The sequence below is a fragment of the Carya illinoinensis genome, chromosome 1 (genome assembly GCF_018687715.1).
Source record: "Carya illinoinensis cultivar Pawnee chromosome 1, C.illinoinensisPawnee_v1, whole genome shotgun sequence".
Lineage (NCBI taxonomy): Eukaryota > Viridiplantae > Streptophyta > Magnoliopsida > Fagales > Juglandaceae > Carya > Carya illinoinensis.
This window is the reverse complement of record NC_056752.1, coordinates 9,742,313-9,755,920: the sequence shown is the minus strand read 5'-3', so window position 1 is coordinate 9,755,920 and position 13,608 is coordinate 9,742,313. Positions and strand designations below refer to the sequence as shown.

General features: G+C 36.6%; 1 protein-coding gene across 1 annotated transcript; it reads right to left on the bottom strand.

Annotated features, from left to right (window-relative positions):
- Positions 1-9,729: 9,729 nt before the first annotated feature.
- On the bottom strand, positions 9,730-11,146 carry LOC122304726 (protein FAR-RED ELONGATED HYPOCOTYL 3-like). The gene is made up of 3 exons (XM_043117011.1): positions 10,280-11,146; positions 10,089-10,166; positions 9,730-9,798 (listed from the first exon to the last, which is right to left on the bottom strand). The coding sequence occupies exons 1-3, from the start codon at positions 11,144-11,146 to the stop codon at positions 9,730-9,732; spliced, it is 1,014 nt and encodes a 337-aa protein (XP_042972945.1).
- Positions 11,147-13,608: the final 2,462 nt, after the last annotated feature.

Sequence of the window (13,608 nt, the reverse complement as noted above, 5' to 3'; positions counted from 1 at the left end):
TTTTGAGAGTTATGGTGAAAAGGGTATGTTGACAAGCTTATTTTGGCTTATTCATATGAGCGATCATCTCTAGCGCTTAGGTAGCGAGAGGAGATGATACATTGTGTCCCTTGATGCTTATGTAGCATATAGAGATGGTTGACACAAATTTATATGACGCTTTAGCTCGGCTAAGATGATATCTTTGTTATTTGTTAAGACTGTATATGGGTAATCCACAATCCATGTGGCTTTTGGTTTAGCTAGATGCAAGATCATTTTTGGCACTTTGGATGGCAAACAAATAGAGGGACTCATGTTAGACATAGAGATAATGACTAGACTAAGATCTATACGGTATATTGAGATTAGACATGTGCTCTTTTTGGAAAGAGAAGCATGTATTTTATACGATATGTACTTTTACGACCAATAATAGAGGTTAGTGAATGGATCCCTACTTACTCACCATGTGAGTCCAATAGGTCATTATTTATGACTTAAATTTATTTATACCATTAGAAGATCTTTGATATAGTCATGAGGTTGAACTTTTAGTATCTACTATTTTGGTATGTTGTCTATGACTATGAATGATACGGTCTAAATAGACGTTGATGGGAAAGCGATTGGACTAAAACTGAATGACATGAGAGTAAAAGGAAGACTATTTGTTAACACATCAATATTGTGCTTGTACTTGCTGCTGACAAGTTATTTTGCTTCTTGGAAATTGTGACATAGTTGTATATCATATTTTATGGAGATTGGGCATTTCGTTGAGTCATTTGGACTCGAGATGGATTATGAATGTTTAGTCTGATACTACCAAATGAGTTGGAGCATAATGAGACGCTTTTTGACATGTTGCTATGATGGCCTTCTCTCCAAGAGACTTAGTGCTCCCCTTTTTCTTTTACAAGTGTGCTTGGTGATCGCACAAGCTATCTGTTAGTATGAACAAGATTGAGAACATATTGAGATATGCAGATCTGAGGTTTTACCCACTATTTGTGAGTAGGAGATGTAATAAAGGGGTTTTGTCCACTATGAGCCTTGATGGTTGGCCTTTAAGGCTAGTTTAGCGTTACACTTAGAGGGGCTATTCAGCACCTCCCTTCTTCTGGATGAGATACTTTTAGGCACAAATATAAATCAGTTCCTCTTTGAAACGGTTGGGCTAATATTGGGCATTTAACAACCCCCAATCAAAATAAGCCACATATGAAGTTTTATACCAAACACAATAAATATGATTTCATCTTATCAAACCAACAAAAGTCTAAAATTAGAAGAGAAACGAGTCCCAAATCAATGCTACAAAATCTACACGACCATAGTCTACACAAGAACCAGATTGCCGCCGCACCAAACCTAGACTGTCACCGTACTAAAGCAAGTTTGTCATCCCCACAGCAGGACAACGCTGTTGAGATTTTCTCTTTATTTTTTTTTCTTGAATATGAACTCTCGATTTTGTTTTCTCATTTTTCCTATTATTCCCATTGTTCCAGGCTTTTCAAGCCTCGAACCTGAAGCGGCTCAATGAATCGAACTTAAAGCAACTCTCAATCATAGATATGGCTACCACTGAATCTCCAAAACAGAGAATACTATCTATTCTCAAATGTGTTTCTTCAAATATCGGTGCAAAGCCTCCTTGGATTATTAATGGCCCCATTTAGGCCAATGAGGGCTTTCCTCATTGCCCAAAACCCTAGGTATTATAGAACAAAAAGAACTTTTCAAATTGAAATCTGTGAAGACTTGGGTGAAGCTTCTTTTGCTAATAGCAAAAATGTTGGTAAATTTCATTGTGCCGTGAGGAAAGAAGCCCAAGCTGCATTATTGGATTATTTGCATCATACTAGGAGCATACAATTCATGGATGGTGATAACATGAGTAAAAACTTGCTAAATTTGTTTGGAAAGCTTTTGGAAAGGGTCAAGAATGAGTAGAACATTGGGCGATCTATAACCCAGTGGTTGCGTTACCATCCTATTAATGAATTGATTTTTAGAGCTTAGGTTTGAAGCCTTCTGAGTATGTTCCTCTTCTTCCACATAAATTGATATTTCTAAGTGATGATGATATGTCGATGGTCAATTGGAGTGGTGGAGGGTGGGGGCTTCAGTGGAAGAGGGAGAGGGATTTCATGAGGGAGGAGCTTTTTTCACAAAGCGTGATTAGTTGTAGGCAAGCATATGGAATATGTAATGAAAGAGCTACATGGCAAACACTTATTGGAGGGTTGTTATTTTAGGGATAGTAGATGGACCGGTGGTAAGATTTTCTCAACAGAAATCTCTCTCTTTAAGTGTTAGTTCTTTATAGTCTCGATGAGTCGGTATTTAGGTTATGGAACATGTACGTATTGTTCTGAATTATTACCATGTAGCACACTCCATCATCGATGAGGATGATTTTGGATGAACAACACCCGTAAAAAAGTCTGTGGAACAACCGCATTAGATCCATGATTTGCCACTCAAGGAAAACGTATCTGCTATGTACTCTAATCTAGAATTTCTAACAAAGGTTATGACCATGCTTCCTCTACTTCAGACTACATTTCCAGCCTAGACATATGACTCCATCTCACACTTGACAACTCACCATTTGCTTATTAAGATAAAACTACATTCTCAAATATAGATTTTATTTCTCCTTTGGCTACCCAATATGCATCATTTTATTCCTTTCGCCAGAGAGATCAAATCCTGATTCAATTTGTTCTTGTAGTTTCTCTCACTTTCCTATGCTCTTGTAGGGTAAAAGAGCAATTTCTTCGGGCATTGATGGTAGTTCTTAGGTACGGTTTCAAGATTGAGGGCTCATTGCAACATGGCAACATGCACATAACACCCGTAATGATTAAGGGCTTTGTTTGAGAAGTGAGATGATCTCATCTTATTTCATCTTAAAACTTCTTATAATTTTCTTCTCAAATATCACTAAAACACAAAAAAATTTTAATTTTTAATTTAATCATTATCTAATTATTTCAACTTTATTAAACTTCTAAACAAAACACAAAAAATAATACAATTTTTTTAAAATTTTAAAATAAAAATAATATTAAAAAGTTTATATTTAAACTTTACAATATTTTTATTCAATTTTCTCTCTCTCATTTTACAATAACTCAATAAAATATCTTAACTTAAACTGTTTTACTACTATATATAGAATTATCATCTCAGGTTAATACCTAAACATGCTTTAAATCTATGACTTCTAATTCTCTCTCTCTTTTTTCTACAAAGATGGGACTTCTTGTTACAACTCACGCACAATCTCACCTTCCTATTTGTTACTTAGAGGATATATATCGTTGAACTACAAGTCACAGATACCATCTTTTATTTTCGGTTGATTATTTTCATTTCCAATTTCATGAAACAAATTAATTTCCATTACATTTTACCCATAATGTTTATATACTTACGTGACATCCCTCATTTTCTTGTATTTTTAATTAGTTATTTTACTATTTATCTTATTGGTTTCTTTATTTTAAATTGATTATTATTATTATTATTATTATTATTATTATTATTATAGTATTTTATTGTTTTTACTATTTAAATTGTGTAATTTATTTTAATGTACTTTTTCTTATTATTAATTATTGCCTATTATTTATTGGCTCTTTATTTCAAATAATTTTTACTGTTGGTTTTTTCTATTTTATTTTATTGTTACTAAGTTGTTGTGTTTTAATTGTCTTTTTTATTTATTTTAACTTAGTTAACTCTATGTTTATTTTTTCACTGTTAGATCAATTTGAAGACCCCAAAATGAAGGACTTGGATTAAAACCCAAGTCCATTTCTCTTTTTTCTCATCTTCCTTTCATTTTCTCTCTGTCCTCCCTTTCATTCAGCCTGTGCAACACCCCCTCCCCTCACCGAATCCCTTCTCTCAACCCAACCCTGCCGTCCGCCACCCAACCTTGCCACCGCCTACCTCTCTGGTTCACCCTCAAGCCAGCGACCATCACCAGCCTCCATCTCGCTGTCGTCCTCTCCCTGCACACACGTAACTCCTCACACAGCTCCACCATGCACAGTTCTTAGCATCTTCGTGAGCTAACCCTTAGCCACCACCTTACGCTGACAACTTCCCTTTTCGCCGGTGAGCACCTCCAGCCCGTACCTAGCCCCACGCACAGCTCCCTCCATTTTTTCTGAAATGGGTCTTCTCCTCTACACAGCTTCACCATTGCACAGGCCTTATCGCCACCGTACACCGGTCCTAGCCCCACCGAGCACCATTATTGGCCTCCCTTCTCACTTCCCCAGCTCCCACGAAGCCGCATGGCCTCCTTCAACCACACTCTCCCTCACTCTCTATCACACGGGTTTCACCCCTTAAGTCTAGATTTGCCGCCATAGCACCACTATACGCTTTCCCCAATGCCACCACTTGCCTCCCAACACATTCCTTAACCCCTCCATGCCACGCCATAGCTAGCCAAGCTCTCCCTCCATTTCCTTTACTTGAAACCCACGGCCATCACTTGTAAAATCACTGTTTTGCCACTTTTGGTGTCACTCTTAATATTCCAGAATTTCCTTTCACCATTGTAAGTAATTTTTCAAAGAATTTAATGAGATTTAAATATGTTTTTACTCTAACATATTTTTCTGCAATTTGTTTGGTTGTACCGGGTGTTGGGTCCACAGAGTTTGGATTTTGGGTTGAATTTGGAAGATGGGTTGATTTGTAAAGTTGGGTTGTGATTGGGTATTTTATTTGGTTGTTTATCATGTCATGACATTCATTTTACTGTCACAGGCAATTTCATGTGTTATTTATGAAAATTAGGTTTTTATGTTGAGAAAATATCTTTTGGTGTGTGCATATCACGACTCCAAGCTGAGATAAGGTATTATTTTGGTGAAGCTCATTTGGTCAATTGGGAGCATGTAAATTAAGTGATATCCCTTGAGTTGTCGCCGAGCGACAACTAGATCAGACGAGATGGTAACGCTCTCGTGCTGACTTTGTGACCTCTCTATTGGCGGGAGATAGAGAATGCTTGGTCATGAACGCATTGGGTGCAGAGCTAAACATTAGTTGTTATGAAGTCATATGTACGGTCGTTACTCATGGTGTAACGAAGGGAGCCAAGGTGTGTGAATGGTCCCTATAGGAGATCATAGTGCATACGGCATAATTGGATAATAGGTCATTTTTCAGAAAAATGATGGATTTTGATAAATGGATATATGAACCATTTTTTAGAAAAATGGTAGTTTTATAGTTGGGCCATTTTTTGGAAAAATGGCTAATGTTTGTTTTAATTGACTTGTTTTGGGCCAAATGAGATTTTTGGCGTGCATTAGAAAAATAGTCATTTTAGAAAAAATGATGTTTTTGGTCTCATGCATATTTTAGCATGTGCATGCATACTTGTTTGTTGTTTAAATATGTTTTGATCTCTTTGGTTGTTTGGTTGATTACTTGCTGAGACTTATAATCTCACGTGGTATTCAAACCATGCGGTTCCGTTTTATAGAATTGTAAATTTTGATACAAATGAGGACGTCGAGCCTAAGGTTTTGGCCTTACTGGAGGAGTGACTTGAGGTCGCTTGTTGACTTTGGGATTTATTTTCCCTTTTGACTATGTATTTTGGTTTTATTGTATTTTACTAGATAATTGTATAACTTTTTGAAATGTTTTTATTTTGGTGAATCTATATTTAATATTTTGATACTTAGATGACTATCTTTTAATTATTTGCTGTGACTTTTTGTTGTTCACTTTTACTTATACATGCACTTCGTACTTATCATTTGGGGTGCATGACTCGTGTTGTTATCATTTTTGTATTCACGATTCCCATCTTTCTGTACGTGGGAGTCGGGGACGCCACACTTAAATATCCATAAATATAGTATCGTATCTCTTGGTTTAAGTTGGTAATATTTGCTATTACTTTTGAATAATTCTACATACAACCGTGATGTACATAAACGTTACATAATTATTTTAAAAACAGAGTGTGATATACTATTAAAATTAATTTTAATAGGTTTTATGTTTATTTACTTTTTAAAAAATGATTACGCGATAATTACATAATTTACAGTTGTAAATATAGTTTCTCATTACTTTTTATTGTTAGATATCGCGACATAGATCATTGTTTCCTCTCATTTAATATTTTATGCAATTAATTTATATAAATAACTGGACAAATAGATCTATTCAATTTGATTTTTTTAATCATTAAATAAGAAAAACCACATGCACATGCATATGCACTAATTCTTAATTTCTTAAAATATAGGGGACGAAAAAGTCTACTTGCAGTCGGCGTGCAAACGGTGCTGAGGTGGCATTAATGAAAACGGGGCCGTTTTAATTGAAATTCATTTTGGTAGTTTCCCACCTTTTACCTTCTGACCTTTTACCTTCTGAAGACCTGAAGCTCCCTTGACCTTCCGTCTCCTTCCTTTCCCAAAGCTCAGCTCCCTCTCCATTGAAGCCAGCCCCTTCCGTCTCCTTTCAAACTAATCGCTCTGTTTCAACTTTCGAAAGTCCATCGAAGCCGAAGCCCCTTCATTCCTCCGTCCCCTTCCTTCCCCGTGTTTCGATTTTAGAAGAACCTCGAAGACCCGAAGCCCATTCCTTCTTCCTTGAAGTGTTTCTCTCCATCGAAGACTCTTCCTTTCTCCTTCTCTGTGTTTCAAAGATCATCCCTCTCTGTTTTTCTGTCCCTAGATCCCCTTCCATTTCCCTTCATCCCCAGACTTCCATTGTTTCGAGAATGCAATTTCCCTACCTCGAATCCCTTCCATTTCCCATTCCCATTCCCATTCCCTAACCCACCCTAACCCACACATTTCCGTAACCCTAACCCTCAACCCGAATCTGTAACCCTAGCCCAACCCCTTTCCCCTCAACCCGAATCCGTAACCCTAGCCCAATCCCTTTCCCCTCAACCCGAATCCGTAACCCTAACCCAGCCATTTTCCCCTCAACCCGAATCCGTAACCCTAACCCAGCCCTTTTCCCCTTAGCCCGAATCCGTAACCCTAACCCAGCCCTTTTCCCCTCAGCTCGAAACTCTAATCCTAGAATATGGCCATCAAGGAAGAAGGAAGACTGTCGCCCTTGTCCAGTCCAGAAGGAAGGCAAGTATTCTGATTTTTTTCGTGCATTATTTTCTTAGTCTGTTAATTTGTCATTGTTATACTTTTCCAGTCTCTAATTATGTCGGGAAAGATAATGTTCTTATTTATAGACAAGTACATTGACTTCAAATGGTTACTATTTTCTTGCATCAATTTGATCCCAACATGTAATGAGGAAGTATCGATGGACTGCTAAAGTTACATAAAGTAGTTGAAAACATTGCTTAGGATCAGTTTCAGTAGAGGAACCTTATCAATGTTTTTTAGGTCTGTTAAGAATGTACTTGGGCTGTTTAATTCCTTAATTTTCATATGGTTACTGTTTTCTTGCATCAATTTTACTCACCATGTAATAAGGAAGTACATTTGGGATCGATGGACTGCTAAAGTTACATAAAGTAGTTCAAAACAGAGCTTAGGATCAGTTTTATTAGAGGAACCTTGTCAACATTTTTTAGGTCTTTTAAGAATGTACTTGGGCTGTTTTTGACCCTTAATTTGCATATACTAAAATCACCAAGTATATTGATCTGCGTTAGAAATAAATTGGTTTGGTTTGATTGTTTTTAAGATAAATAGTGATTTAACATAGTAACATATTAGTTACAGTCATATTTAACGTAGAAAGTCATCCATATGCAGCTATTATTCTAAAAAAGCTTTAAGTGTTCATCTGTAATTACAAGTAAACTTGGGTCTTTGATTATTCAACTGTGTAGATGATTTAAGTGTTGTAAGTGGGAATTCATGAAGGATACTTTGATAAAATTCAAAATTGCTTGATTGACCATTTATTTCTACTACACTTCTTCAGCATGATGAAGTAGTGGGAAAAGAACATAGATGTATGGTTTATGTGTGTCTTTTGATGTGTTCGTTTCCATTGTGATTATGGTTAATGCTAGAATCTCTACTACATCATCACTGTCTTCTTCATCCTGGTGCAAATGTACTTTGCCTCCTCCCTTGTGCTTCTGTGAGGTTGAAGCAATATTGAGATACTCAAAAACTAAAGCAAATCCTGGACGACCCTTCTTAGGGTATCCTAAGTACAACACAAAGGTAATTACAAGAATTTAATTAATACTACATAGGGTTTACATTGCCATCATATTACAAACATCTAACTCTTTTTATGTATCTGTGCAAATATCAGGAATTACCATACTGTAAATTTTTCAAGTGGGCAGACTTTAATGAATTCACTGCAGATCTAGAAGAAAGAAAAAATAAATTATTAAGGAAGGAGGAAGAGCTTGAGAAGAGAGTCAGCGATGTCGAAAAAAGGGAGAATGAGCTCCGTAAGATACTGGATGACATTGAGAAGCGAGAGATGGTGCTATCCGAGCGAAATGAGGAGGTCCAACAACTGGAGTTGATGCTTCTTGAGAGAGAATCTGTCCTAAGGCGTTCACGCACACTACCCCCGGGTGTATTGGGGTTTTGTACTTGTCTTTTGTTGTTATTTATTGACTTGGTAGTGGTTTATGTTAGTTGAATTTGTAGTTTAATTGTTATAAGTTATTTAGTTGTGTTGTTTGTATAATTAAGTGTTGTAATTATTTAGACAACTTATTTCTACTGTTTGTTCTTTTCTTGGTAGTGGTTTACGTGCTAATTATGAACTGTTTAAGTGTTGTAAGTGGCTTTAGTTATTGCCATAAGTATAGTTAAGTATTGTAAATATTTGGATATCTAATTTGTAATTTAGCTCTTTTAATTTAGAGGGACTGAATTGTTTAAGTGTTTAAGTGGCCATAGCACTGCAGTTTCAAGTGTAATGTCTCTTCTTGGTGAACACTTGAAACCAGTTTTTATAAAAAGTTAAATTTTCCCAGCCATCCGAGTGCGTCTCCTGAACATGTGCATTGACTACCCTTTCATGCAAGCATATATATGCTAGAAACGAGTAAGACAAGCCATAGTAATTGAACCCGCCTGGGTAGTGGTTTTGAAAAGCTCCAGACGCAGGATGGGATAGGAAGCTTCATATTGTTATTGCTAACTTGCCTTTATACGTTTAGAATCTTTCAACTCACTAAGCACGGGGTTTGGAATTCAGATGCAAGTGTGACTTGTGTGCATTTACATAGACCTGTCCATGATCAATTTACAAAAACTTTCATCCGATAACTACATGTCCATAATCAATTTACAACAACTTTCACCACCTGTCCTCGCACAATATACATAAACTTTCACCACTTGTCCTGTACAAAGTTTATAACCACAAATGGGAATAAACAACCAATAAAATCTCTACAAACTTCCCATAAAACCTGCCAAGACTAGTCGAACACTTAAATAATTACAAAACTTTATTCACCATGCTATTTCAAACCACAAAATTAACTACAACCACCAATTCACCAGGATTTTATTCCCATTTACCAAATATTTACAAACATTTGTTCCACCCCCTGGGAAGCTTTACACAAATAATCCACTTGCCACCAATTAATGTAGGACTTACTTCCCACAAAAATAATTAGAAATGGATATAACCACCAATACAATTCTTTCCACAAAATTAACTACAACCACCAATTAAGCCAAAATTTGATTTCCACCAAAATAATTACAAAAGTGAATAACCACCATATCATTTCTGCAGTTGTGATCCATCCAATCCTTCTAGTACAGGTTGTGATCCATCCAACCCAAATAGTATCTGTTAAATATGACAATATAAAATATTATTTATCAGAAAAAAATATGACAATATAAAATATTAAGGCTAACATCAATATAACGTATAAAATATCAAAAGTTTAGAAATATTTCACTTTCTTGACTCCCAGCCATATTTTGATTTTCGCTAATGTCAAATGTTGAGCTGACTCGAATAGTCTATTGATTTATGTAAACAGAAAAGTATGGCAAATATAATTGGTACATGACCCATTAGTGGTTAATGTTAAAAAAAAGTCTATCTTTTTTATATGGCCAAGATATGTATACCTGCATGTTTCTATCTATCTCTGCTGGCCCAAATAAATTCCTACATGTGTCTTGGGCTGGCGTACATCCTCCATCTCTCTGATATACACAAAAAAATTACAAATTCGTTGTAATCACATGATTTGCATAAATAAATCAAAACAAATAATAATTGAATATTAAAAATAATTTTTATATTTCAAAATTCAAACCTCTTTAAGTTTTCCCAATAAATTTGCTTTCTTCGTCTTCGCTTTTCCTTTCCGGATGTGTTGCTCCATCCTGGATGCTCTCCTCAGGGATGGAGGTCTACCTTTTCCTCGCACAACTCGTGGACTAATAACTTGTTGCGAACTACCAACGATGGTTGTCTCCTCCCCTATTTTGGTCATTGAAGGGGGTTCTTGGTTGTCGCCATATAACTCAATCATTGCATTTAACTTTTTTTTCGCATCTTTAGTATGCTCTTTTGAACCCGCTGCACGAGTAATCATCTGATAACAAATATTCAATAAAGTTGAATATCTGTTAGTATCTTCTCGCTGATGCCCTGAGTCATATGTACTGTGGATTAAAGTGTATCTCCGTTTGATGTCTTTCCTCCATCGATCTAAAATGTACCTCGCTGGTAAAGATTTTATCCCATTACATTTGAATATGGCCAAGACATGCTTGCATAATATCCCCTTCATCTGAAATAACCCACACGAACACTTAACTTCGCAGTCTTCCTCATTAAAGTCCACATAATATGTAACATGTTTACAAAACTCCTCAACACGAACTTCATCTTCTACTAGATATGTCTTCTTCACATCATCCCGTCTAAGTAGATATGGATCCACATCGAGCACACCCATAACTTGTTGCTGAACTTCTCTAAATTTTGCATTCGTGTACAACTCTTGGAATATCTTCTCTATAGGAGATCTAGATATGCATGGAATTGTAACGCTAAAGGAGTGGAAGTCCGTGCTGATTTCATTCTCGATTTTCTTTCTCAATGCATTGTCATATTGGTCGACGAACTCCTTCAATTTTGTCTTCGCATGAACATACCCATCAAAAAATGCATTCATGCTCTCGCTCCGTTGTGTGGTACTCATGCCAGCCCAAAAATACTCCTTCAGGAAGACCGGTACCTAATATGTGCGCTCAGAGTACAAACTTTGTAACCAGCCATTCTCTTGCAAGCTGTATGTGCTAATTAACTGTTCCCAGGAGTTCTCAAATTCTTCAATATTTTGAGTGTCATACACACATTTCATTAGCTGACTTTTCAGGCCACTTTTGTAGGCACGATGAGAGCCAAGTTTCTTAGGGACTTTCTTAAGTATATGCCACAAGCAAAATCTATGCCGACTTTTTGGAAATACAACAGCGATTGCATTCTTCATTGCTCCTTCCTGGTCAGTAATAATAGCTGGTGGGGCTAGACCATCCATACACTGCAGCCAAGTCTGAAATAACCAAATAAAAGTGTCGTGTCCTCACTGGAAATTAACCCTGCCCCCAAGAGAATGGACTGGCCATGATGATTTACACCAACAAAGGGTGCGAAGGGCATCCCGTATCTATTCGTTAAGTACGTAGTGTCAAATGTTACCACATCACCAAAATCTTGATATGCTGCCCTACTGCGTGGATCTGCCCAAAATACATTCCTTAACCTCCCATCATCATCTAAATCCATCAAGTAAAAAAATCCGGGATTCTTGTACTGCATCCGAGAGAAATAGTCTCGAAGCGCTCCAGCACCACCTGATCCAAGTCGCAGATGTCTTGCCTTATCTATGTAGTTGCGACAATCCTTTTCCAAAAATGGCAGGTTCTCAAACCCTCCCGCGCCAACAACAAGAGACCCGAAGCTCTTGTTCATTTAGATGCCAGCCAGGTCATTAGTATCTAGTACTCTTTCTACAGCCTCACTTACTTCACGATTACAACGAAAGAAGCGCGATTTCTGTGGGCTCAGTCTGTGATTGTGTATATTATTAACTGTGGTCAACTTCATCTTTCCCTCAACTTTTAAGGCATTAATTCTTGCCTTACAGTCAGTCTTAGCTGTCGGCCGTGGTTTGCCTATGTTCATCGTTTTATTCCGAGCCTTTCCCCCACGAGCACAGTCAAGAGTGACATATCTGACACTCCCTTTTTCATCCCTCTCACTCCTTTGTGTTATGGATCCAAACCCACATTTTTTAGCATATAACTTATAATAGCTATTTAATTCCTCTAAAGATTTAAACTCCATCCCTGTTTTTGGCTCTTCAATTATATCACCAAATCCCTTTTCGTCTAACTGGGGTGACCCGGCAGTGCCATCGCTTGTTTCCCTTGAATCTGGCCTATCCTGTTCACCTTGAGACTGAACTCTAGATGATGAACAAGGCACTGTACTTTCACTAGGTGTATCCCCTTTACCAAATTTTTCGGCCAATCCGGAGCTTGTAGCCATGACAGGATTCGGAAGGCCCATCCCATGATGAAAAGGGTAACTAGCATTCTGATAAAAACAAAAGCAATTAAAATTTAATTAAAAGGGAGGGGGGGGGCAAACAAAGTTCGATCATCACCATCTGAATGTTGGCTTGAAGTTGGTGTGCATTTGGATATGGCATAATAGCCGATGACCATGCAGGTGGGGCTCTATAGTAACCGTGCATGTAAATTGGAAAGTTTGGAGCAGTAGTTGGGATGTCCTAACATAAAAATACGTATGATAATTAGCAACCATGCTATTGACGTAACAACCTATAAAAATCATATAACATACCTTGGTCAAGGGATCTACACTGGATGGTGTTGAGAGAGATGAGTTTTCATCCCTTATTCCCATGCTAATAAATTAAAATTCTGAACACTGAAAAGTCAATCGAAGAAAGTGTTTAAAGTCAATCCCATAGTAACAAATTAATATTACTAGGTAATATGCATGGGTAATAAGCACATGTCCCATAAAGTGTATCATAGATATGTCTACGAATTCATTATAATCAAGGAGCAAAAAAGCAAATAACTTGGAGAAATATTATAATTCAACCATTTCATGGAAATAAGCAAATAACCACAGGGGGTTCAAGGAATAAGCCCCATCAATGAAATTAAAGGTCATAAACTCAGCTTCAATACCAAGTGTAAATTCTTTTTTTTTTTCCTGCCTATATCATGATATAAACATGTAATTATTTTTATATTGTTATTGCATATGGAGATTGGGCATTGGATAGTGTCAAATGTTGAAAAAGATGACAACAGAAGGCGTTACAGGTGGTCAGTCAAATTTTATCTGTGTCATCTTTCCATGAATCCCATTTGAACTTTATGAAGAGATAAAACACAGCATGAAAAAGCATACTTTGGCCCAACACCACCACCTATAATGTTCTCATTGAAATAATATTATTAGTTTTATATTTGAAGAATTGTTATTATAAAAATAATATATTCTTCAAATATATTATAACAAATATATTTGAAGAATTGAAATAATATAAAAATAATAACAAATATATTTGAAGAATTGTTATTATTATTATTA